The sequence below is a fragment of the Lissotriton vulgaris genome, chromosome 8, assembly GCF_964263255.1.
Source record: "Lissotriton vulgaris chromosome 8, aLisVul1.2, whole genome shotgun sequence".
NCBI lineage: Eukaryota > Metazoa > Chordata > Amphibia > Caudata > Salamandridae > Lissotriton > Lissotriton vulgaris.
This window is the reverse complement of record NC_141696.1, coordinates 333,412,679-333,440,314: the sequence shown is the minus strand read 5'-3', so window position 1 is coordinate 333,440,314 and position 27,636 is coordinate 333,412,679. Positions and strand designations below refer to the sequence as shown.

At 48.3% G+C, this 27,636-nt stretch overlaps 1 protein-coding gene across 3 annotated transcripts in view; it reads left to right on the top strand.

Moving 5' to 3' along the window:
* The window catches only part of F5 (coagulation factor V), a 786,312-nt gene that overhangs the window by 650,087 nt on the left and 108,589 nt on the right, over positions 1–27,636 (top strand). For all 3 annotated transcript variants that reach the window (XR_015299279.1, XM_086934096.1, XM_086934094.1), the window contains exon 20: positions 8,808–8,902. Coding sequence is in view for 2 of the 3 variants with exons in the window: in XM_086934096.1 (XP_086790222.1) it covers positions 8,808–8,902 (95 nt within the window). In the remaining variant the exon portion in view is untranslated. The remainder of the gene's footprint in view (positions 1–8,807; positions 8,903–27,636) is intronic.

Sequence of the window (27,636 nt, the reverse complement as noted above, 5' to 3'; positions counted from 1 at the left end):
CATCACCGTTTTTTAGCTCACTGCACCATCCCAGCTCAGAACCTGGCTATATGCAAATTAGTCTGTCCCTGTCCCAGAGCATCATGGGAACAGGGCAAACCAAACTACCAAGCAAATTCTTACACTGGGAAGGAAACAAGCTTCCGGGGACCGGTTTCTGGCATTTCAGCCGTCGTCGGCCCGGCTTGCTTGAATCCTGATGGTGCAATGAGCAAGGGACTCACGTCTGAGTATACCCTCCCACACTTAGTGTGGACAAAATCGATTTTGGAAAAGGGGGGGTTGATGGACAGAGTTTCTGAATGATGCAGAATACTCCTACCCAGTCAAGAGATCAGGGCTTGATCCATCACCGTTTTTTAGCTCACTGCACCATCCCAGCTCTGAACCTGGCTATATGCAAATTAGTCTGTCCCTGTCCCAGAGCATCATGGGAACAGGGCAAACCAAACTACCAAGCCAATTCTTACACTGGGAAGGAAAAAAGCTTCCGGGGACCGGTTTCTGGCATTTCAGCCGTCGTCGGCCCGGCTTGCTTGAATCCTGATGGTGCAATGAGCAAGGGACTCACGTCTGAGTATACCCTCCCACACTTAGTGTGGACAAAATCGATTTTGGAAAAGGGGGTGGTGATGGACAGAGTTTCTGAATGATGCAGAATACTCCTACCCAGTCAAGAGATCAGGGCTTGATCCATCACCGTTTTTTAGCTCACTGCACCATCCCAGCTCAGAACCTGGCTATATGCAAATTAGTCTGTCCCTGTCCCAGAGCATCATGGGAACAGGGCAAACCAAACTACCAAACCAATTCTTACACTGGGAAGGAAACAAGCTTCCGGGGACTGGTTTCTGGCATTTCAGCCGTCGTCGGCCCGGCTTGCTTTAATCCTGATGGTGCAATGAGCAAGGGACTCACGTCTGAGTATACCCTCCCACACTTAGTGTGGACAAAATCGATTTTGGAAAAGGGGGTGGTGATGGACAGAGTTTCTGAATGATGCAGAATACTCCTACCCAGTCAAGAGATCAGGGCTTGATCCATCACCGTTTTTTTAGCTCACTGCACCATCCCAGCTCAGAACCTGGCTATATGCAAATTAGTCTGTCCCTGTCCCAGAGCATCATTGGAACAGGGCAAACCAAACTCCCAAGCCAATTCTTACACTGGGAAGGAAACAAGCTTCCGGGGACCGGTTTCTGGCATTTCAGCCGTCGTCGGCCCGGCTTGCTTGAATCCTGATGGTGCAATGAGCAAGGGACTCACGTCTGAGTATACCCTCCCACACTTAGTGTGGACAAAATCGATTTTGGAAAAGGGGGTGGTGATCGACAGAGTTTCTGAATGATGCAGAATACTCCTACCCAGTCAAGAGATCAGGGTGATCCATCACTGTTTTTTAGCTCACTGCACCATCCCAGCTCAGAACCTGGCTATATGCAAATTAGTCTGTCCCTGTCCCAGAGCATCATGGGAACACGGCAAACCAAACTACCAAGCCAATTCTTACACTGGGTAGGAAACAAGCTTCCGGGGACCGGTTTCTGGCATTTCAGCCGTCGTCGGCCCGGCTTGCTTGAATCCTGATGGTGCAATGAGCAAGGGACTCACGTCTGAGTATACCCTCCCACACTTAGTGTGGACAAAATCGATTTTGGAAAAGGGGGTGGTGATGGACAGAGTTTCTGAATGATGCAGAATACTCCTACCCAGTCAAGGGATCAGGGCTTGATCCATCACCGTTTTTTAGCTCACTGCACCATCCCAGCTCAGAACCTGGCTATATGCAAATTAGTCTGTCCCTGTCCCAGAGCATCATGGGAACAGGGCAAACCAAACTACCAAGCAAATTCTTACACTGGGAAGGAAACAAGCTTCCGGGGACCGGTTTCTGGCATTTCAGCCGTCGTCGGCCCGGCTTGCTTGAATCCTGATGGTGCAATGAGCAAGGGACTCACGTCTGAGTATACCCTCCCACACTTAGTGTGGACAAAATCGATTTTGGAAAAGGGGGGTTGATGGACAGAGTTTCTGAATGATGCAGAATACTCCTACCCAGTCAAGAGATCAGGGCTTGATCCATCACCGTTTTTTAGCTCACTGCACCATCCCAGCTCTGAACCTGGCTATATGCAAATTAGTCTGTCCCTGTCCCAGATCATCATGGGAACAGGGCAAACCAAACTACCAAGCCAATTCTTACACTGGGAAGGAAACAAGCTTCCGGGGACCGGTTTCTGGCATTTCAGCCGTCGTCGGCCCGGCTTGCTTGAATCCTGATGGTGCAATGAGCAAGGGACTCACGTCTGAGTATACCCTCCCACACTTAGTGTGGACAAAATCGATTTTGGAAAAGGGGGTGGTGATGGACAGAGTTTCTGAATCATGCAGAATACTCCTACCCAGTCAAGAGATCAGGGCTTGATCCATCACCGTTTTTTAGCTCACTGCACCATCCCAGCTCAGAACCTGGCTATATGCAAATTAGTCTGTCCCTGTCCCAGAGCATCATGGAAACAGGGCAAACCAAACTACCAAGCCAATTCTTACACTGGGAAGGAAACAAGCTTCCGGGGACTGGTTTCTGGCATTTCAGCCGTCGTCGGCCCGGCTTGCTTGAATCCTGATGGTGTAATGAGCAAGGGACTCACGTCTGAGTATACCCTCCCACACTTAGTGTGGACAAAATCGATTTTGGAAAAGGGGGTGGTGATGGACAGAGTTTCTGAATGATGCAGAATACTCCTACCCAGTCAAGAGATCAGGGCTTGATCCATCACCGTTTTTTAGCTCACTGCACCATCCCAGCTCAGAACCTGGCTATATGCAAATTAGTCTGTCCCTGTCCCAGAGCAGTTGGTACAGGAATTCAGTGGGAACCATGGGCGGAGTTTGCTAGAGACTTCGATGAGAAACTGTGTTATATATTAGTGAAGGGAGAGATTCTTGGTCGGTTAGAGTGAGTTATGGCAGTCTGATAAAGCAGAGCGGTGCAGACGTGCACTTGCGGCTGTGGAGCAGAGAGTCCAGACCAGGCCAAAGGGAGTGAAAAGGACGAGCTCGACTGCTGATGCAAACATGTCCAAGATCATGGTGAGGTGTTCCAAGTTGGCCTATTGTATCTAATCATATATTTGCTTCTAGGTTGTATATGTATATGTGTGTGTGTGTTGGTGACTTCTTACTATAATATTCCGTTATTTCTTTTCTTGTCACTCTATCATCATGTAATAAAGAGACCCCAGTGTGTATTAGTCTCATTTGTTTGTCATTTCTGAAGGAGAGTGTAATTTATTGTTAGTCAGGTGCTGATGTATAGAAGGATGGTAAGTTTCCCTTCCTACAGGTAACTGACAACAAGAGGGGGTTCCACTCTTCATTGGGGATGATTCACAAGTGTAATTCATGTCTAATGCGTCCTGTGAGGGAAGGCCGGGCCCCTTTCTTCATGTGAAGGAAACCGGCTCCCTTCGGGAGCGTCTAAATTATAGGTGGTGCTTTCTCGCATAGTTGCTCGCTTACACCAGCCTCCAGGGTGGAAGATGCAGAATGACGTGCTAGGCGCAACAACTTCCGCCTTGTTGGTTTCCCAGAGGGATGTGAGGGTACCTCGATGACCCGCTTTGTTACCCTGTGGCTCATGGATCTCATGTTGGAGGACATGCTATCTTCCAGTTTCGTGGTGGAGAGGGCCCACTGGGGAAACCACCCCCTGGGGAAAGTCCGAGACCGGTGATTGCTAAATTGCTAAATTATGCAAATCGAGATGCCGTCTTGCAGTTCACTAGATCACACAAAGATAAACTCCTCTTTGATTCAAGGCCCATAATGGTATTATCCGACTACACACGCCTGATGCAACAGCAATGCCAGTCCTTTGTGTCGGCGAACCATAGATTACGAGGCCTTAACATGCATTAAATTCTTCTATACCTAGCCCGGATGTAAGTCATATTCAATTCCAAGTCACATTTCTTTGACACCCCTGGAGGCTGTTTTCACCTGAATGGATGAACAAACGTACCTCAAATCGCATACGCCACCGCCGCTGGAATCGGACTTATCCCGGGGCTCGCAGTGGAACAGATCCAGAAGGACCAAATCAAAGAGACAGCACAGATCCCGTTCAGATAGGTGCTCCTCCAGTCCAGTATGCACATCCTGAACTTGCCAGACTGGCATTATTTGGCAGATCCCATTAGCCCTAGGGATATGTTATGTAGTGAATATCCTGTTCCGCACTGACCACTATACTGGCGTGGACGCCAGGCCGTGGAGCTGCCTGGCCCTAGACATTTTCACTGTGCTCTGTTAATGATTTGTGGGTGGGTTGGGTACTTTTGGCGGAGGGGACCTGGACCCTCCTGTTGGTGGCTGTGAGCGTCCTACGCTGCGACCGATGCTCCTTGTTCATGGCAGTATCGGGTGGGGGCAGGGGGTACAGGGGGAACTAGTTCTTTTTTTTATGGGGCTAGTTTCATTGTTTTCATACGTGCAGACTCATTATCTAGATTACGACGCATTAATTACAGTGATCTCACAGATATAGGATGATGGCACAGACAGGCTCATCCGCTCTTGAGGACCTTACTGTGGTTTCCTGGAATGTTAGGGGTCTACTCAATAAAATTAAATGGGGCACGGTTCTACGCCAGGCCAAGAGATACGAGGCCGACATACTTTTGCAAGAGACCCACCTTCTTGGCACCAAAATCGCTTGCCTGGCCAGATTTGGGTACACCACTATATATCATGCAGGGTTCACCAGGGGGGTCACGGGGGACTGCCATTCTTATACACCGAAGAGTCCCTTTCGTGCACACAAAACACTGGGCGGATCCAGGAGGCTGATACATCATACTAACAGGCACGCTATATGGAGAACATATCACAATTGGTAGTATTTATGCTCCCCCCTACCCCCAACACTGGGGAATACCTTTGTCGACAAGATCGCCAGGCTATGGGGGGAACTCCTGGAGTGCCTGTCCCTCCTGGGTGGACGGCACCATGGCTCCTTTAGTCAGACAGCATAACTCGGACCGCCACTCTCTAGTAGGTCTCTCCAGATTGAACCTCCTTACCTCTACATTAGGCTGGGCCGACATCTGGTGTGAATATCATCCTGCAGAATGAAGTTACATCTTTATGTCAGAGGTGCATAACTCGCAGTCCCGACTGGACTACTTTTTTACACCTCCCGCATACATTTATAGGTTTTCACATGTATCCCACCACTCAAGAAGGCTTTCAGATCATTACCCAGTCACTCTCAAACCTTATACTTGTTCCCGTAGACCCCCTTCAGGTGGCGGATGTCCTCGTGGCATCGTCGAGATCCAGATTTTCAGGACATGCTAATTAAGGTAGTTTCTGAATATCTAGACACTAAGGTAGACTCAGCCCCATACTAAGGTAGACTCAGCCCCATCCAAAGGTATCCTCTGGGAAGCCAACAATCCGTGGGGCAGAAATCAGCTATCGTACTAAAGAGAAACGCATGCGATTAGCACAGCTGGCTGACCTGGAGTCACTCCAAGAGACCCTGGCAACGTAACTTAATCTGGAACCCAGGCCCTCTCTCTAACGCAACTTGTTGCAGGTGCAACAAAATATACAGCAATATCTAATGGGTGAAGCAAAAGAGATCTGGATGGCGTTGCAGCACCGGATCTACCCAAGAGGGGAATAAGAGAGTAAAATTTTCCACAGACTATGCCAAGTTTACAAATCCCCTGCTGCTGTCCCTACTCTGCGCTACGCCAATGTCCTGTGTTCATCTCCAGAAACGGTGACTCAGGAATTTGCGCTGCATTTCTCCGCATTATATGAGCATCGTGAGTAGCTTTCAGAGGCTCAGATAGCTGAGTTCCTCAGGGATATTCCACCCCGAAGACTTACTGACCACATGCAAGACCAACTGGAGGGCCCATTACAACAGACAAGTTGAGTGTGGCCTTGCGTATCAGACCTAATTTACCCAGACCAATCAGGCCTTATGCCTCACCTGGCCACCCGTCATAACATCCGATGGGTGCATAAGGCCATGGCAATGACCCCAGAGCTTTGTCGCCCCGCGGCTATATTATTAGTTGACATTGACAAAGCATTTGATTCTCTTAGTTGGGTCTACCTCTTCCAATTACTTGAAGCGGTTAATTTTGGCCCGCGGTTTTTAGCATAAGTCTGTTTGCTTTACACCAATTTAACGGTCTTGGTTCGCATAGCGGGACTTCGCTCAGACCCCTTCCCTATCTTTAGGGGCACGAGGCAGGGTTGCCCCCTGTCCCCGCTGTTATTCGCCCTGGCGATGAAACCCTTGCCAGCATGGGTTCGTAGTGACCCGGTACTCCATGGATTTGAATGGTCCCAGTCGAGATCAGATCACATCGCGCTACATGCAGATGGCGTCCTCTTCTTTTTGCCAGACTCGTGGATCCCGGGACTACGTCTACTGCGAATCCTCAGAGAGTTTGGAGAAACTACCATACTAACCCTGCTAAATCTGTGCCTTTTCTGGTATGTGGGGACCAAGGACGGGACGCCTGGGCGATGCAGCTATCGTACGTGACTGGGTTTTTTAAATATCTGGGCATCTTCATTTCGCCATGTCACAATATCAACCCGCTACTTACGAGTCTGGGCAACAAAACAACAATATAGTACTCCCTTCCACTCTCATTATATGGGCGCTCTGCGATTTTTAAAATGGACTCTGCCTAGAAATATCGAATACAAAATTTCCCTTACAAAATACGATGAACCTGGTTTGCACAAATCAATGGTATACACAATAAATTCCTGTGGAATGGTGGGGCGATCGGGGTGGCGCTACACACGTGCGCACAATCTACGTATTGTGGGGGTATTGCAGCAGCAGATGTGTAGGCATACTATGCTGCTTCTCATCTGCTTATAATAAACAAATTGTGGTATAATTCCCCAGCCGACCCGGCATTTGCGCTGGAACATGCGGCAATGGAGAGAGTTCCTCTCCTTCAGCTCCTGTATAGCTCAAGGAGCCTAGATGTATTACCCCCGGCAAGCAGAACAGTGATCCGGCTCTGGCAGTACTCAGTGGGGCAGATGGGGTGCCGCAGCAGCCTGACCCAGGCGATCCATTTGTGGCAAGGCACATACCTACGCCAGGTGAAAGCCCTGATGGGTTTAGGTAAGTGGGACTTGGTGGGAATATCCACTTTTGGAGACGTGATGCAGGGCACCACCTAGAAATCCAATGGCTACAAGAAGAATTTCAGCTACATAGGACTTTTCATAAATATTTCCAATTACACAATGCTTTGGGCCCCTTGATTCATGCTGTAGAAACCCTACCAGAATTCCACCCTCTTGAGGGCCACCTGTTAATGGGGGACCTGGGGTCACATAAAATCCTGCAAATTTATCAAACGTTGAAGACGCATACACGAACAACACTTAACATGACGAGAGATCATGGCAGGATGATATTCCAGACTTGACAGACTATGACTGGGAGGAAGCCGTAGCCAGCCCTCGGGGCGCAGCTGTGTCCTCCCGCTACCGCCTTATACAATTTAAGGATATACACTGCGCATATTACACACAATCCCGACTCTGGAAGATGGGAGTTATCCAGTCCCCTAAATGCCTAAGATGTGAGAGGGAAGAAGGGGCATTCCTAAGTACAGTCTGGAGTTGCATTGTACTGCAGCCATTCTGGCGGAAGGTCTCGTCTTGCCTAAGCAACATACTATAATGGGAGCTCCCGCTCGACCCAAGACTCTTACTCATGCACAGCACTGACGGGGTAGGGGGCAACAGGTACAAACAGCATCTGGTCTTTTTGGCCCTTACCATCGCCAAACACAATATTGCCCAGCTGTGGAAGGGGACATCTCCTCCGACCATAGGTAAATGGAAGACAGAACTGGAAAGATGTATGGGTGCGGAGATTGCAGTGTTTTGGCCCCGTGGCTGCCCCCAGAAACATAGGAAAGTATGGGCCAGTTGGGCGACGTATCATGGTATAGATCTACCTCCCCTTCCATCTTTAGACCCCTGAAAGGAATTGCCACTCGCACAAATGACTACTGAACGAATCATTCCATACTATGTAACTGTCTGTATTTGTACAAATGTAACCTTTATACTGTCACTGGGATCTAGAACTGTCTGCACTGTGTTCATGTTGTTCCACCTGCAAGTTTCGTAGGATTTGCAATTGTTTAAATGCTATGGTACTCCTGACTCATATTATTTCCTACAGGTACTTGTAGGGCTATGGCCCAGACTGTATCAGGAAAACCAAATAAAATTTGTATTAAAAAAAAATATACCACCACCAGGCAGTTTATGTAATTAATTGTCTGTCGTCAGGCATTCAAAATGCATCTTTTTTCCAGCATTTCAAGAAAGATTACAATATAGCATTGTAGCTCACTGCCGTGGGCTATATTAGCCATTAGAGGCACTCCTCCTGAATTATAGACCCAAGCCACAGGCGAGGGAAATGACATTGTAAGGGGCCCTCAAACACTGGCATAGGCCATGTAAGGAGGCTTAAGGGTGATTAAGCGTTCATCCCACTGTGGATGGATGTTGTACAATGGAATGATGGAGCAGAAAATGCATATCATCCATTATTGGTACTCTGCCACTCCATTATCTGCATTAGAGCACCCAACATCTCATAGCTGAAATGCACAATCCGGTACTTTCCTTTTTACCTGAAAAAGTGGACAGACAATCAGCCCATCAAAATGTGAGCAACAAGCCTTTCATTCTTAATTTTCTCACACTAAAGGTATTTTCTTTTGACTTTATAGACAAATGGCAGCCTCAGTTGGCAAGACTAAATAACGGTGGATCTTACAATGCTTGGAGTACGGAAATGAATAAGACAGACTTTCCCTGGATTCAGGTATGTCACGATCGTTTGCCATTATTGTTGGTTCGAGAACCCCATTGGTGAGTGGCTTTTCAGGTTTTACTGCAGTTTCTTAAAACTGAGGTAATTACTGTGAAAGTAACCAACACAAATTTTTAGCTATCATTACCCAAGTTTGAGAATATCTTCTGAATTATCTTTAGTATCTCAAACATAATGGGCCTGATTCATAAATGCCCCAGCACTCATGGCAGAGGCCCAACACTCAGTGTGTATTCTCTGCAGTGAGAATTCTTATCGCAGAGATTCCTGCCCAAGTGTGAAGACTCCCCCACGACTGCGGGGCCTCCACCTCAAGTCCAAAGGCCCTTTGTGAATTTAGGCCCAATATGTTTTTCAAGTTATGGCTATCGGTAACAAAATATGGTGGGGCGTGATGGTGCACAACTCTCCATAAATGCTGCAGCAGCTCCCGTCTGGTGTGGCACTTCTCTACCGGCGATCCTTGGGTCCTCAAGGAGGAAAGGGAAAAGGGAAAGACTTTGTTCCTGCTCGTGGAATGCAAATCCAGCCAAACCTGGAACTGCACTCATGTTGTTTTCAGTATGACATCAAGATCAAAAACAACCTAGATGCACTCAATATATGAAAATCAAAGGGGAAGGTAGTACATTAAATCCAATTTCGAACAGTATATACAATTGCGTGCAAAAGGAAAAGGCCCTGCAAGCCTGTATTCATACAATGAGAAGGTTCGCCAGACACTGATCTGGACAGCCTAATGCACTGCTCTAATCACTCAAAAGAGTGTAAATAAATGAATCTTTGGTGATTAACAATGAAGTTAAACAAATCAATCAATGAATAAACAAGATGTATGAACAACATTAGAATAAACGACGTGAAGTTCTCGCTTTTTTCAGTAGAGTTTCTTTATAGGAAATCAAAAATTATCCAAGGAAAATGTTCAAAGTTCACATAATCCAGACGTGGAATGTTGAAACAAATCTTCATAAACAATTCAGCTTAAAAATCCCAATGCATTTCGGGCTAAAGGGACAGCCCTTCATCAGGGGAATCTGGAGAAACAATACCATATTTCAATGAAAGTACGTAGGCTGCAGACAATTTATCAGCTCAAAGGGATTCGAGGAAGACATAGAAAGTGAAGTGTAAGCAAGGATTGAAATAAGATTAGATGAATAGAAAGCAAAGGAGTGCAAAAAACGGGTGAAAAGACAGTGAAAAAACTTTATCAGCCCCTTAATTGACAAACGCAACATGGTGGTGCTCAGTGGAACATAGGCGCAAAAATGAGTGAAAGCCAGTAGGTAAAATATCATGCACGTGTTTAGAAGTGTAGGCTATGGAAGATTGGCATATAAGTGGAGAGACTTACTTAGCAGAGCGAAACGCTCGTAATCACGGTGCCAGAGGGTCAGCCAAAAAGTAGCCGAGATAAATATGGAGTCTAACAAAGAAGAGCGTCAAAAATGAGAGGACGCATATCCACAAATTTACAGAAGTGAAGTAAGTGCATAGTCGAGCGGGGGCTTACCTAAACGCTCTACGTGGAAGTACGTGGAAGCACAGTGTGGGGCGTACTCGGGGAGGAAAATCGCACTGAAAAAAAACGATCAATGCATGAGGGTAAAAGGAAATGACTAAACATGATGTGTAGGTTTAAAAAGGAATATTAAGCAGCTCACCAGTGACTAAGTTGAAAACAGCGTACCAGGGACTCGATATTGGCGTGGTCAGAAATGCGGAAGCTATCTCTGCAACGGTCCGTGTACGAAGACATTGAAATATGGTATTGTTTTTCCAGATACCCCTGATGAAGGGCTGTCCCTTTAGCCCGAAATGCATTGGGATTTTTAAGCTGAATTGTTTATGAAGATTTGTTTCAACATTCCACGTCTGGATTATGTGAACTTTGAACATTTTCCTTGGATAATTTTTGATTTCCTATAAAGAAACCTACTGAAAAAAGCGAGAACTTCACGTCGTTTATTCTAATGTTGTCCATACATCTTGTTTATTCATTGATTGATTTGTTTAACTTCATTGTTAATCACCAAAGATTCATTTAGTTACACTCTTTTGAGTGATTAGAGCATTGCATTAGGCTGTCCAGATCAGTGTCTGGCGAACCTTCTCGTTTTCAGTATGACAGCAGCTCCAGGGTTGGTTGAAGCAGGCTACACCAGCCCTCATTTTGAGGCTGAGGGCCTGTGCCAGCAAACCCCCGGCTGTTTCCCAGCCCTTGGATTGCTTGGTCTAAAGTATGCATGTTGGATAGTACGGCTGTAGACAGCCAGCCAATCTGAAATGCTCACTGGCAGGGGCAGCAGTCATCCTGCAATCGCAGGATTGAGCCCTGCCCCCACCCTTGTGCTTCACAGCATGAGCTGGTGGCAAAATAAAATGTAATTGAAAATCTGCAGTGCTCGCCTCAGGCACAGCAATGCCCCTCCGCCATTTAGGAGGAGCCACCCCTGTTGTTTACCGATAGGGGAAGAATGGAGCCTCCCAGTGCTTTACCAACAAGGGCCAGAGGCTATGGCACACCTAGGCTAGTCAGGGATTTCATCCCCATACTACTTTACATGGATGATGCACGCCTTCTTCCTAATTTATTAGAACTAAATGAATAAGAGTTAAAGTAACATCAGTCAATCAATATTCATTTATCACAACTCACTAGGGGGATAGAAAGGCTCTGTAGTTTTGTAAAAGGTTGACTTTAGCTCACTTTCCCATCTGCAACAGCGTATTCATGTTCACTCTTTCTTTTGCAGTTAACATCCCAGGTTAGGCTGCAATGGGGGCAAGAAGGCAGGGTTGTTTCTCAGTGTCAACTCTATGATGTTATGTTCATTCAGAGCAGTCCAGCAACTGGGAGTAATTACCAGTGGATGAGATTAATTAAAGTATTACTCCAGTCATTAGGTCGAGCCTAGGCAGCGCGCATGCGCTGTCTGCAAGACCTGTTGTTATCTCCTCTATTGCCTTTTGGCATGCCTAAGAATTGCCATTTGTTTGTTGTTGTGCCATTTTGAAATACAGGGTTTTTATTGGTGCATTGAGTCTGATTCTCCCGCCTTTGCGTGTTTGGGTCACGCCCAGGCGATTTCACTCATTGTTTGCTTTCGTTGGGCATCCCAATAAGTCCGCGGTTCCTCATTGTCATCCTGGTCTACCTTTTTATTTTGTAGTGTATCAGCATCGTTTTAGGCTTTCAGGCCGTTTCACGGATCAATGCTCTGTTCAGCACCTGCAAAGTGGTAATTTCTGTCTGGTAGCTGTGCCAATAGCTGTAACTCAAAAAAATGCTAGACCTATTGTATTTCTAATACTTGTTTTTTTATGTGTTCACTATCATGCCCCAAATGCCACGGATATGCCGAGAAGTGTGAATCGAGCTACATTTGACTGAAGAGTTGCCAATTAGTCGGAAACCAGTTTTGAGATGCTTGTGTGTTTGGTTTAGAAAAGACCTGGATTGGCAGTTTGGGCTGGACTTTCCTATTCGAGCAGGATTGAGGCTGACTTACAGGTGGCTGGGTCTAATTGGACATGACATGGCGGGCAAAATAAAGATGGACTGAGATGCAGCTTCAGTAATGACCAGTGGCTGAGATTACTTGAAACATTCTATCCATCCGTTTTGTGTATTTTCAGTGTAACGCCCTAAGTGTGACAGGTATGACTAGAAGTGGGTACTGTGCTCACTATGCCACTACAACCAAGCTGCACATGATTGAAGAGACCCAATTAGGACGAAACCAGTCTTTGGATAGTTGTTTTCCGGTTCATAAAGGACCTGGCCTGGCAGTTTGGGCTGGGCTGTTCCTATTGGAGCAGCATCAAGGCTGATTTGCATATGGCCGGCTCTAAGCTGAGGTAGCATGGTGAACAGAAATGATGGCCAGGGATGCAGCCCTGAGTAATTTGCAGTGGCTGAGATACGTTAATAATTCCATTTATTTCTTTTTTGATTTTTCATTATTTGTATACAGGGTACGCAGTGCTTCTGATGGCAGTAATTTTACTCATAATAACATTTATTTTTATTTTGCAATAACACTGTTCTTGGTGGAAATTTCTTCTTTCAAGTCACTATTTATCACAGACAAGACTTTTTCCCTGAAAGTAATGACTTTTGGCATTAAACAACAAACTAGGTCCATGCATAATGTTTCTTGCGGGAACAGAAATCTTTTTAGAGTAACAGAGGACTAAGGCATCCCGTGAACAGTTGAGGATGATCAAGTAATACATGATGTATTGAGTTCATTTTGAGAGCTGTCTATTCCTATTGTGTTTATTGGGTTTAGATGTCCAGTTAACAAACAATTCAAACAAGACCACCAGGTTCTAATTTGTAAAGACAAAACATTTTCTGTACATTCCAAAGTCGCTGATGTTACTTTTTTAAAGTTCGATGATACATTAAAAAAATGTTGCTCTGTAAGAAAGATGGCATGCTTCATCACAAGGGTGCCCCTTCACCAGCACTAACTGGTGATAGGCATGCTTGTGCAGAGCTCTTGATTAGAAGAAAACATTTTTGGGATGTGTGAAGGGTCGTAAAAAAGTAATTACCATTTTTTTACAAAAGGGACAACATTGAAATTGTATTTTATTGAAGATAAGGCCTAGGTTATAAAGAAGTGAGTGGGATTTATGGTATATATCTCCCCTTATTAGTGCGTGGCTATATCACTTAGGATTTCATCACAACCTGAATTATGTTTTCCTGAACCCTGCTGTACCTTTTATTCCTCTCTATAAGGAGTAGGAATAACAAAGAAGTGATGCATCTGTCAGCACAATCCTGTTTTTTGGAATCAGTCCTAAATGTGGCTAACCGTGAACTACAGGCACCTGGAGGACGAAGACAACTACCTACCCTGTGTAAAGCAGCATAGGTTGCGTTTCATGGTGTGCTCCTGCTACTCGCACCTATGATCATCCTCCAAGCCTCTGTGCTGGTGTGCAATGACGAGAAATACAATAATGAGAACTAAGATTTATTCCTTTTTTTTTACGAATTTATTTTTTACAATCCCAGCGGCAGCTAAAAGTGACCCTGTCTACATTTGCCCTACCTTCTTGTGTTGAAGTCAAGTCCAAATCCAATTGACAGATTCCTTTACATGAAAGAAAGAGAGAGAGGAAACTCCTTTACCAGTCACACTGCTCTCTAGTCTGTCCTCTGAAGCATGTGTAATTTTATGGATGTGTTAAATGCATGTGGTTGTTTAGTACACACAAGACACACAGTCCTGGAGTAGGGCTGAGGCAACCGTTCCCATGTCACATATTTACATGAACCAATCACCAGTGGCAAATGGTATAAAACTATACCACTTGAAGCTGGATAGAATCTATCCATCCGGAGGTGGAAGGTTCAAAGGACAGTTTAGTTTATTTTGAGATACCATGGTTCTGTAGGTCTGTGTTCAAAACAAACCATTGTCAGTTGTGAAAAGCTTTAAAGAACACATGCTGTCCCCATCAAAAACTATATGGAATTGAAGTTATAGTTTCTGGCACTCTGGGGTGTATAATATGCTACCTATAATTACCATTAGTTTAGTAGAATTCCTTTCATTAATATATTACTGAAAATGAGCTCCAATATGCATAAATGAACCTACCACTACTACATTCCCTCTCTAGCCACAGCCAACATTTGGTTACTTTGTAGAGTGCTCTTGAAGTAGTGTTTGCATTGTGGAAGAAAAATCTATCTAATGTTTTTCAGTCTAGAAGAGAGTACTGAGAAAAGTCAATATTCTGTGAATCACAGAGCTTGCCAAGAAGAGGATCCGCCACATATCAGCAATAAAGCAGGGCTCCAGATAAGAGGCAGATCTCAAATATATACCTTACTACACCACACACAGTTTTAGTATCAATCTCATTGCAACCAAATGAACCAGCAGGTGCCTAGATGGGCTTGTGGGAAAGTAGATGGCTTTCATAAGTAATACAAATGTAGACAGATTAGTTTAGCAAGCTGGTTTTTAAAAATTGCTTGTCTCCTGTATTAAGACGTGGCTCATCGGAGGATAAGACGTAGGCCCATCCGGTGATGCCAAGTTAGCATGATCAAGAAAACATGGCAAAGGCGGGTTACATTTACGCTAACAAGTTTGCTTTGAGATGGACATACAGCATTGTCAGAACCCCCTGTAAATTTACTGAGATGGCATCAATGACCATTCACCACCCCACTCTGTTATAACACCACTGCTTGCAAGTTGTTGAAAGAGCAGCTGCAATAAGAATAATGGTAGGTGCCTCTTCCTGAACCAATGTGATAAACTGGAAATCTGGAATCATTGGTGACTGGTGTTTGTAATGTTCAACAGTGTAGCAAAGTAGAATGGGTAACAAGTACTAGGCATAATAAGTTAATCTCGGAAAGTGGGATTCTAAAGTTACAAACCTCTAGCTAAACGATACTTAGACTGCTATATTCTGTCAACATTCTTTAGCTTAGCTTTAAAGTAATGCATGAGCCATAGGTTAGAAATGGGGTCTCTATTTGGCAGGCATCTGCACCCTGTCTAAGTAAGGACCTCAATCCTAGTCAAGGTAAGTTAGTTACACAACCTAAATTAACTTGTGATCAATCCTGATAGCTTGGCACAGAACAAGCAGGCGTAACTTAGGAGGCAATGCATAAAGTATTTGTGCAACACTTAAACCAGTAAAGCAGTAAAAATACCACACAAAAATAACCAAAACAACAAAAGTCCAATAAGTAGACCCGGAGTTATGAATTTTTAAAGAATAAACTGTTTTGTAGTGCTTAAGAGCTTAAAGCACTAACTGGGGCGACATCTGTTCAAGCTCTAAAGAGGAGAGTGATGAGCGAATTCTGGCTGTGCGGTCTGTATCACAACCTTGCCGTGTGAAAGATACTGCTGTACGGGGGTGCCGCTCGTGCAGCGTGAGGGACATCGGACTTTGCTTCTGGCCGTCTTAGGGGCACAAACTGTTGCGGAGCCCTGTGTCAGTCCTTCCTAGTGACCTGGGAGCATTTCGGCTCGGTCACCTCGGCTGGGGGAGTGATTGTTAAGCCACCTGCATAGGGAGCAGGACTGCGAGGTCCAGAAGTGCTTGCGCCGTCCATCGCGCGCACCTGGTTCCTCTTCCCGCCCCCTTCTCCCTCCGACCTCCCTGGTTGTTCCTGGAAGCATTAAAACTTCTCGCGGCCCCCGCCGGCGCGGGAGCCGCTCGTGCAGCGTGAGGGACATCGGACTTTGCTTCTGGCCGTCTTAGGGGCACAAACTGTTGCGGAGCCCTGTGTCAGTCCTTCCTAGTGACCTGGGAGCATTTCGGCTCGGTCACCTCGGCTGGGGGAGTGATTGTTAAGCCACCTGCATAGGGAGCGGGACTGCGAGGTCCAGAAGTGCTTGCGCCGTCCATCGCGTGCACCTGGTTCCTCTTCCCGCCCCCTTCTCCCTCCGACCTCCCTGGTTGTTCCTGGAAGCATTAAAACTTCTCGCGGCCCCCGCTGGCGCGGGAGCCGCTCGTGCAGCGTGAGGGACATCGGACTTTGCTTCTGGCCGTCTTAGGGGCTCAAACTGTTGCGGAGCCCTGTGTCAGTCCTTCCTAGTGACCTGGGAGCATTTCGGCTCGGTCACCTCGGCTGGGGGAGTGATTGTTAAGCCACCTGCATAGGGAGCGGGACTGCGAGGTCCAGAAGTGCTTGCGCCGTCCATCGCGCGCACCTGGTTCCTCTTCCCGCCCCCTTCTCCCTCCGACCTCCCCGGTTGTTCCTGGAAGCATTAAAACATCTTGCGGCCCCCGCTGGCGCGGGTGCCGCTCGTGCAGCGTGAGGGACATCGGACTTTGCTTCTGGCCGTCTTAGGGGCACAAACTGTTGCGGAGCCCTGTGTCAGTCCTTCCTAGTGACCTGGGAGCATTTCGGCTCGGTCACCTCGGCTGGGGGAGTGATTGTTAAGCCACCTGCATAGGGAGCGGGACTGCGAGGTCCAGAAGTGCTTGCGCCGTCCATCGCGCGCACCTGGTTCCTCTTCCCGCCCCCTTCTCCCTCCGACCTCCCTGGTTGTTCCTGGAAGCATTAAAACTTCTCGCGGCCCCCGCTGGCGCGGGAGCCGCTCGTGCAGCGTGAGGGACATCGGACTTTGCTTCTGGCCGTCTTAAGGGCACAAACTGTTGCGGAGCCCTGTGTCAGTCCTTCCTAGTGACCTGGGAGCATTTTGCCTCGGTCACCTCGGCTGGGGGAGTGATTGTTAAGCCACCTGCATAGGGAGCGGGACTGCGAGGTCCAGAAGTGCTTCCGCCGTCCATCGCGCGCACCTGGTTCCTCTTCCCGCCCCCTTCTCTCCTCCTCTACTTCAACCCCGCCTCGAACGCGTACGCGGGACACGCGCGGACGAGAAAGCGGGCGAAGACCGGGCAAAGAGCGGGCCGTTGTGTGGCCGTTAAGTGGCTGGTGAGGCTGGGCTGGGCCCCGTCCCTTTCACTCATGTGTACAACCTATATCCGGTCTTGCCACGGTCTACATTGTTGTGTATATTCTGCTTAAGTGTTCCACTGTGCTTTTGACCTACCATCTTGTGCTAGTAAAGTTCCCTTTTTATTGTTGGCTAGGTTACTCTAGGATAGTTACCTTTGTATAACCATCACAGTTCTGTATCCTCTTGCCAAATGGACATGGCCTCTCCTGGGACAGTGGGGGCTAATCCTAACAAGGGTACCCTAGATAACTATTTTAAGAAGTCCATCTCAGAAATTGAAAAAGAAGAAGCCCGAGAGGAGGGTGGAGCGTCGACGCTCTATCGAGGGTTATAAGGCAAGACCCCCCATGGCTACGTCCCCACATATTTTACTACCCAGTACAGAGGTGTCCCCTATTACTGAGGATCCCTTTACATCCCAGGGTATCCCAGAACTTCTTAGGGATATTACCTCTACACCACCTCCTTCTGGGGACTTATCTAATTCGCCCACTGTCGCTCCCCCACTACCCTGCAATTCTGATGTAGCCCAGAAACTTACGCCAGCTCCTATCCTCATGGGAAAAACCACAGCTAAAATCCAATTGAGGAAAACTGAGGCCCAGGTAATCCTTGGTCCTCCGCCCAAAAAGAGAATGAGGAAGGGGGGTACAACACATAAGGGCAAAATTAGCCACTCTGATTTTGGCAAGGGGAAAGGGGGGGTGCAGCCTCTGTTTCCAAACCAGCTGCAGGTACTAGACTCACTACTTCTACAGTGACTGCAAGTGAAACATCATCTCCTATTCTAGTTACTACCCCTCCAACTGCAATTCCGGAGGACACTCTCCCAGTTGCCCCTACTTTGGAGTTCCTTGGGCAAATGCTCAGGACGCTCACTTCCCCTATTGTAGATAGATTATTGGCCATTGAACAATGGCTAGGGAACTTGGAACAGGCTATTTTAACAGACCAGTCAATCAGAAGGCCCCTGTAACATCTAGTATAGCTCTGACTGCTGACAGTTTGCTTAATTCCTCAAAACCCTCTACTTCTAACGCGCCCCATCCAACATCTACCAATCTAGCCAAGGCAGCCCAAACAACTTCCACCATTACCACAACAGCCCCATTTTCCATGCCTAACCTTCCGATTAAAACAGCGCACCATATTCCCCTAGGTACAACAACCTCTGCCACTCCTTCTAGAGCTCCCACGAATAAGAATGGTACAAACTCGAAGGGTGGAAATAGTACAGCCACAAGACCAAGCCACCCGGCGGGAGAGAGGGTATCCTCTAGCAACATACTTAAACGTAGGATCCCCCAGGTTGAACTTCCTCCAGAAACACTACCCTATGTAGTGGTGCTCACGGGTGTGCCCACCCTGGACCCTGATAAGCGAGAAGGTCCAGAGCAACTCAAAAACAAAACCATGTACTGGTTGTCCAAAAATAGACCTCTTCCGGCAAATGTTAATGGGGATATAGTGCATGTGCGCCGACTTTCCTGGTTAGGGGGGCGGGAGAAAGATATAGATGGTGACTTGATTGTGATTAATTTTAGGGACCCAGAAGCTGTCAGGCATATTCTGAGCTGGATGCCGGGGAACCTAGGTAAATCAATTATGCCGTGCGATCTCACCTATTTCTACCCTAGAGCCTTAGTAGCCCCCATGTCATGCCCATGGCCCCCCTTGCCCCCGACTGGGATTAACGGTCCAAAACAGACTAACCACTATCTCCCTCCATACCCAGGCCCCATGATCCTAAAGAATGCTCATGGGTGGGAACCTGTCCCACAAAGGGGCTATGGCACTAATTATAGGAGTACGGATCACTTTTCTCAATCAGGGGGGATGGACCATTTGCTTCCCTTTACACCTCTGGAAGTTAATAATAGATTTGGAGTCCTATCTGGCCTGGACTCTTGTGATTGACGCCTGGGGTCTTTTCCTGGATATTTTTCTGCAGAGAGGGCCCTAAGTGGTCCGTATGGAAACTCCCACGTTCCCGGTGCCAACTCCCCTTGCCAGTTGTCAGGAGACCCTTATGGTACGATCCCACCCCTCCCAGTTATATCTAATCATAGTATACCCTCCCCTCTAGGGGTTCCCATCCCAAATGCATGTAGAGGTAGTAATACCTCAGGGGGACAGGGTCCTAATTTGCACACTCCTTCTAGAGCCCTGAGGGTACTATCTTGGAATGTTGCAGGTATTTTTAACAAAATACACACGGAAGAGTGGGACTCCTTAGTAACAGATAGTGATATCTGCCTCTTTCAAGAGACATGGGCGAGGGAGCCGGTCCTTAAAACTGGCTATGCCATATTTGAAATCCATGCTACCTGGAATGGTAAGGGGAGGCCTTCGGGTGGGTTGGCGGTGTGGATAGCATCTCATATTGGCTGCAAAGCAGAAACTATAGCCACGTCTTCTCAAGACATCCAGTGCGTTTTACTAAACTGGAAGGGCGCCCCTAAGTTAGCAATAATAAACGTTTATTCTCGCCCAGTAGGACCAACGGCGGAGTCCACCACATTAGAAGATCTTGCGTCTTTTTTGGGCCAGTTGCCGACAGACATCAAGGTGGTATTGGGCGGTGATTTTAACTGCCACTTTGAGCCCCTAGAGGGATTGAGGGAAGGGGCCCTCACCACAGAAGATGACTACTGGGGTATACCAGTGTGTCACTCGCCCCACCCTAGATCCTGGTCTCCACTTGCGGTTCAAATAATGTCATTAACTCTTAATTTTGCGTTAAGAGCTTGCAATGGACGCACCCCTTCAGACACCCCTTCTAAGTGCACATTTAATAGACCCAATCACGAGTCACGACTGGACTACATTTTTGTTGATACCAGTCTATGGCCAAAGGTGGATGATTTTAGTATAATCCCCCGTACTGATAGTGATCACAACGCTCTCTTACTCTTCCTGGCTTTTCTCCCCGAACCTGTAGGACCCCCTCCCCCAGAGGAAAGAGATGAACGGGGAAATTTGGTACTAACTTCAAACAGGCGTAGGGTGAGATGGCAGAAATTTTTCAAATCGGAAGAAAATATTGGGAAAATTTATCATCTGGTGCTGCCCAAATTTGAGGCCTTGGAACAACTAATTAGTCTATCTAGTACCCAGGTCTTGCAGAAAACCCTACCCTCTATTCACGAAGATTTAGTGGGAGCATTGGGAGAGGTCCTCTACCCAGAGGTGCCTAAGCCCAAGCACAATACTAGAACATCTACTTGGTATAACTCTGACTGCAGAAAGGCCAAAGCAGACCTTATCAATGCAATCAAAGAGGGTCTACCCCGGACCAGGGTGTCCACTTTGCGGCGGCAGTATAAAGACACAATGGCTCGCGTGAGGTCAGATTGGGACTGGGACAGGTGGCAGGACCTCTCAGTAGCCCTAATAACCAGGGACTCAAGAAGATTTTGGTCCTTGGTTACTACTGGCTCAGGGGAACCCAAAGCTGCAGTTGAACCTAACATAGCAGCACAAATATGGGAAGATCATTTTGGGAAACTCTATGCAGATGTCCTTGAGAATACTGATGCCACTGTTGCAACACTCCTCTCTCTCCCTGGAGATACTCTGGAATTCACGCTAGGGGAAGTGACAAGCGCAATAGATGGCTTAGCGATGGATAAGGCCCCCGGCCTTGATAAATTACCTGGTGACCTTTTTAGGTCCCATCCAGAGATCTGGGCGCCCTACCTTCACATCCTTTTTAACTCACTTGCACGTGGCATGGCGATCCCCTGCACTTGGCTGGGGGCAGAGATAGTCCCTATCTTCAAGAAGGGCTGTCCTCTGCTCCCATCCAACTACAGGCCGATCAGCCTGATAGATGTCCCCCAGAAGATCTATTCGCGACTCCTACTGGACCAACTGATGGACTGGATGGAGGAGAATGAAATCCTAAGTCCTCTCCAGGCTGGCTTTAGGAAAAATACGTCCACCATGGATCAAATCTTCCGCCTAGTTCTCCTTTTCTGGAAAATGGTGACCATCGAGGGCGGGAGATTGTACATGGTGTTCGTGGACCTAAAGTCAGCATTCGACCTGGTACCGTGAGGAAAGCTCTGGGAGGTTTTGAAGGAGTTGGGAGTGCCCACTAATTTACTCCAGGCTATAATTAGACTGCACCAGGGTAACTTCGCCCAGGTACGCTGTGGGCGGGGCGGAGCACTGACAAATAGGTTTCCTGTCTCCCGGGGTGTTAGGCAGGGTTGCGTCCTTGCCCCTACTCTTTTTTGCCTATATGTGAACAGCGTCATCTCACACTTAGCTAATGTTGGGGATAATGACGCCCCAGTCTTGGCAGGCAGGAGGGTACCAGCAATCATGTTTGCTGACGACACCCTCCTGCTTTCCAAATCACCCATGGGTATCCAGAGAATCCTTGATGGCTTTGATCTCTTCTGCAGGCAGCACGGCCTTGAGATAAACGCAGGGAAGACCAAATATATGATTTTCAACCCCTCTTCTACAACCAGACCCAACCCATCCCTAAATTCTACGGTCCTAGAGAGGGTTAAAACTTTTCAGTATTTGGGTGTAACCCTCCAAGAGAACCTCTTATGGGGCCCACAGATCGCAAGCTCGCGATTAAGGCTCTCTCAACTCTCCGGGGCTATTTTAAAGGTTACTAACACCTCAACATATAAACCTATAGCTCCTGCAGTCGAGATGTATAAAGTGCAAGTGAAACCGGCTGCACTTTATGGTAGCGAGCTTTGGGGGCACCAAGCGGCAACAGAGTTGGTAAGTGCCGAAAATAGCTTTATGAGGCGTCTTTTGGCCCTCCCAACTGCAACTCCCCTGCTTCCCTTACGTCTTGACCTAGGCTTACCTTCCATCAGGGAGGATCTCAAATCCATGCCCATAAGATTCTGGCATAGACTCTGGTCAACAATGGAGCTTAGTCACTATAGGCAAGATCTTGTACATGTTATGAATCTAAACCACAATGACAAGATCCCCTGGCTAGCCTTTGTTAAAAAAGAATTGTTTAGGCTTGGCTTTAAAGATCTGTGGGTGACTCCAGAAATTGGTTGTAATAAGGTCTCCAGGAAAAGACTAGTGAAAGTATATAAGGAACAAAGTCTTGTATCCCACATGACTGCACTTAACATTGGCACTTTAACTCATTGTTTTACTCAATCCAAAAACTCTTATAAATTTGAAACTTTTTTGGATTTTATCTATCCGATCATGGCAAGAAAGCTGTTTATACAGTGGCGGTTTGGCTCCCTACCTATTAAATCCTTCACAAGTAAATGGACCAATGGAGGGGATAAACTATGCCCTGGCTGCAACCTGTGTGATGAGGAGGAAATCCATGTTCTGTTTTTCTGCCCCACCTATAAATCCCCAAGGAAATATTGGTTGGTGCCCTTATGCAGGAACATGGCTATAAGGAACTGTTTGACATCCTACAGAATATTGAAATCTGACCCCTCCCCCCACATTGTTTTTTCAGTTTCAAAATTTCTCCTTGCCATGTGGCGTATTAGGTCCAAGTTGGTTAAGGATAAACCAACATAGAATGAATGTCCTTGCCATTGCCCCACTGTAACCTATGGCTTCTGTTGGTAAATGCCTTTTAATATATTGTCTAAATTTATTCCCATGACATGAACTGTGCTGCTCCCTGTGTATGTATCTTAACTAATCGATTTTTTAATATTGTTGTATATATTTGCATGTATCTTTTATGGTCTAAACGACCGAAATAAAGATTTTTGGATTGGATTGGTTCAAGCTTGACCGGGATAACTCCAAATGTTCAGGCTGACCACGACGGAAAGCGGATCTGGATACAGGGATCAACCTTTTTCCGCTGAAAAGTTCCTTGTTGCACAGTCGATGGATCAGAATCATGGAGCAGTGGAGGCGATGTGTTGTCATTTACTCTGGATGCAAGCGATGCATCAGTTCTGTGCTGTTCAAATCGAGATGCGTGGGCGGCGACTTCTTCAGACAAAACTAATGTGTCATCATGGGGCTGCACAGCTGCAATGTTCTTGAAGCAGGCGATGCTTCGGCACTAAAGGAGATGAGTCGGTTCCGACCGGCCAATGCATGGATTTTGTTGGGAACAGCACAAAAAACCCACTTCCAAGGGCACAGGACTGGTTTGGCACCAGTTGTCAGGCCAAGACTCACTGTTGTCAAAGTCCTGGTGCTGTAGTATGGAGAGTCTTTGATGTGTCTTAGACTTCAGAACAGGAGGCAAGCCAGGAAGCCCTTGGAGTCACTTTTGTTCTGGGGATGTAGAGATGCAGGCCCAGTCCTTCTCACTCCTAGGCATGGAAGGCAGCAGGGCAGGCACAGCAGAGCAGGGGTCCAGCAAAGTCCAGCACAGTGAAAGTCCTTTCAGCTGCACAGCAGTCCTTCTTCCAGGAGGAATGTCCTCCGGTCTAGAAGTGTACGGAATTGGTGATGTTTGAGGTCTAGTACTTACACAAAGTTGTTCCTTTGAAGTTGGGGGAGAAGTCAAATAGAGGCTGTTGAAGTGCACAGAGTCCCTGCCATTCATGTCAATCAATCAATCAATCAATCAGTGACATTTGTAAAGCGCGCTACATACCCGTAGGGTCTCAAGGCGCTGGGGGGGGGGGGGTGCCGCTACTGCTCGAACAGCCAGGTCTTCAGCTTCTTCCTGAAGGAGAGGTGGTCTTGGGTCAGGCGCAGGTCGGACGGGAGGGAGTTCCAGGTCTTGGCGGCCAGGTAGGAGAAGGACCGTCCTCCTGTAGTCGCTCTTCGGATGCGGGGGACGGTGGCGAGGGCGTGGTTGGCTGATCGGAGGTGGCGTTTGGGAGCGTAGAAGTTGACTCGGCTGTTGAGGTAGCTCGGGCCTTGGTCGTGTAGGGCTTTGTGTGCGTGGGTGAGGAGGCGGAAGGTGATTCTCTTGTTGATGGGGAGCCAGTGAAGGTCTCTCAGATGTCCGGAGATGTGGCTGGATCGTGGGATGTCGAGGATGAGTCTGGCTGAGGCGTTTTGGATCCGCTGGAGTCTCTTCTGGAGCTTGGCGGTGGTCCCGGCGTAGAGGGCGTTGCCGTAGTCCAGTCGGCTGGTGACGAGGGCCTGGGTGACGGTCTTCCTGGTCTCTGTGGGGATCCACCAGAAGATCTTCCGTAGCATGCGTAGGATGTTGAAGCACGCCGAGGAGACGCTGCTGACTTGCCTGGTCATGGAGAGGGAGGAGTCCAGGATGAAGCCCAGGTTTCGTGCATGGTCTGTCGGTTTGGGTGCGGTGCCCAGGGCGGGAGGCCACCAGGAGTCGTCCCAGGCGGAGGGAGAGGAGCCCAGGATGAGGACCTCCGTCTTGTCCGAGTTCAGTTTCAGGCGGCTGGTCGTCATCCACTCGGCTACCTCTTTCATCCCTTCGTGTAGGTTGGCTCTGGCGGCGGCGGGGTTGTTGGTCAGGGAGAGGATCAGCTGGGTGTCGTCGGCGTAGGAGATGATGCTGAGGTGGTGTTTGCGTACGATGGCCGCGAGGGGGCTCATGTAGACGTTGAAGAGGGTGGGGCTCAGGGATGATCCTTGGGGGACGCCGCAGATGACTTCGGAGGCCTCTGACTTGTACGGTGGTAGGCGGACTCGCTGTGTTCTTCCGTCGAGGAAGGAGATGATCCATTCCAGCGCCTTGTCCTGGATTCCGATGTTGCTGAGGCGCCGTATTAGGGTGTGGTGGCAGACCGTGTCGAATGCCGCGGAGAGGTCTAGGAGGATGAGGGCCGCTGTTTCTCCATTGTCCATCAGGGCTCGGATGTCATCGGTGGCGGCGATGAGGGCGGTCTCGGTGCTGTGTTTGGCTCGGAAGCCGGACTGTGAGGGGTCGAGGGATCCGTTCGTCTCGAGGAAGGCGGCCATCTGCTTGTTGACGGTCTTCTCGATGACTTTGGCTGGAAACGGGAGAAGCGAGATGGGGCGGTAATTCTTGAGGTCGGTGGGGTCCGCTGTTGGTTTCTTGAGTAGAGCGCTGAGTTCGGCGTGTTTCCAGCTCTCGGGGAAGATGGCGGTGTCGAAGGATGTGTTGATGATGTCTCGCAGGTGGGGTGCGATGACAGCGTCGGCTTTGTTGAAGATGTGGTGGGGGCAGGGGTCGGTTGGTGATCCGGAGTGGATTGAGTTCATCGTGCGGATGGTGTCTTCTGTGCTGATCGGGGTCCAGGCGTGGAGGGTGGTGGTGGGCGGGGGTGGCTGGTCGGTCGTGGTGTGCGTTGGTTGGTTGTTGAAACCGCTGTGTATGTCTGTGATCTTGTTGTGGAAGTAGGAGTCCTGGCTCCAGACTCGCTACAGGGGGTATGCAGGTCGTTGTGTGTGGGCAGGCACAGCCTATTCAAGTGTAAGTGTCAGCTCCTCCCATCCATCTGCCCAGGATGGCCCGTCAGGATGTTGATAGCCCATCAGTCAGGCCTAAGCTCCATTTGTGTATAGCTGTTTGGAAGGGATGCACAGAGCCCAGCTGTCAGCCACCCCAGACGCGTGTTCAGAGACAGGCAGAAGGCAGAGAACAGTTAAAGTAAGAAAATACCAACTTATTAAAAGTGGCATTTTCGAGGAGGAGCTTCGCGGGCGAGCAAGATGGCCGCGTAAGCTTGGAGCTCCGCGGACCCTCCGACCCTCCGCAAATATCCTGCCGGCTATCCTGTTCCACGTTAGTGGATTTCGATTGGTGAGAGGTCGCGGACGCAGGAACTGCTTTCCGCTTTCAAATCCGTTGTTCCTAGATGAAGTTACGTCGAGCTGAACTTTGTGCCAGGGATGCGCCATTGTCCCATGGGTGGCCGATGATCGTGCCGCGTGATTGGAATGTGAAGTGGAGGTCTCCGATCCCTGCTGGCGAAGTGCATGTAGCTGCGGAGTCGCCTGCTGTCGGCCTGGATTACTTGCTTGCTTCGCCCTTGGTCTGCACATCTGCTTCCCTTGTCCGGGCTGTGTAGCCCCTTTGTTCTCCTTGGGTTCAACATGGCTGGCAGAGGAGACCCCGACAAGACGACGAACATAGGCGTTCGGAGGACAACTCAGACACAATTGAACAAGATCGACCGTTATGCCCAGCAACGGACCTCGCCCTCTGTGGTGGCCCCTTCTAAAGACTCGCAACGCGCGGGCTCGCCTGATGGCTCTGAGCCCACTTTGAGTGATATTATGGGGGCCATCGTGGGCAGTAGGACTGAAATGCAAAAGCAACATGAGGTCCTGACTCATAAGGTGGACACCCTGGCCATCGATCTCAACTTGATCAGGGCCGACCTGGGAAAGACCAATGATAGGGTGAAATCCCTTGATATTAAGACCTCCAGCTTGACTACCGACGTCTCGGACCTGCAAGCGGAGGTCCGGACCCTACGATCGGTTAACAATCAATTCTCCAAACGGCTGGAGGATTTTGAAGGGCGTGCAAGGCGACAGAACGTTCGCATCATCGGTATACCGGAGGGAGCGGAAGAGGCGGCAGTGGACCTTTTTGTGGAGGACTTGATACAGACACACCTCGCACCATCTGGACTGAGTAACTTCTTTTCTGTGGAACGGGCTCATAGGATACCTGCCGGCCCTCCGAGGTCGGGTGTTGCACCTAGACCCATCATTGCCCGGCTCTTCAACTTTAGAGACCGGGATGTGATCCTTCAAGCCTCCAGGAGACATGGGCCACTTAAGTTTCAGAACTCTGAGGTGCACTTCTACCCGGACTTCACTAGGGCTGTTCAGAGACAACGCCAGAGCTTTGCGGGGGTGAAACGGCGCCTTAGAGATATGGGTTTAAAGTACTCTATGCTGTTCCCTGCCAAATTACAGATTGAGTACGAGGACCGAGCCCTGTTCTTCGATGTGTCAGAGAATGCGAGCGATTGGCTGGATACTTTGCCGCAACGTCGAGAAGAGCACAACGAGCGCTCCGGAGGTGCAACTGGTGGCCTTGATCTCCAGGACTAGGTTCTGCTGCGCCGATTATGGCGGTTGGTGTTCCTGACGTCTGTGACTGCTAATACCAAAGCTTTTCCGTTCTTGTTGTTTCTTCTGTTTTAATGGAGGGTGGCGGGAGGGGGTTGCGGAGATTCCTCACTCCTCTAGGGTCTTTTTGTAGATTAGTTTATGGGGCGACAGGCACATTGCTGGTTGGGGGGGCTTTTTAGTCTGCTGCAGGGGTGCAGGGTGGGGGGTGGTGGTGGGGAAGTTTGTTTGTTCTTTCTTTATTCTTTCTTTCTATCTTTTAGGCAATGGGTTGTGTGTACTGATCTGTTTCACTTGTTGTTGAGGCTTGCT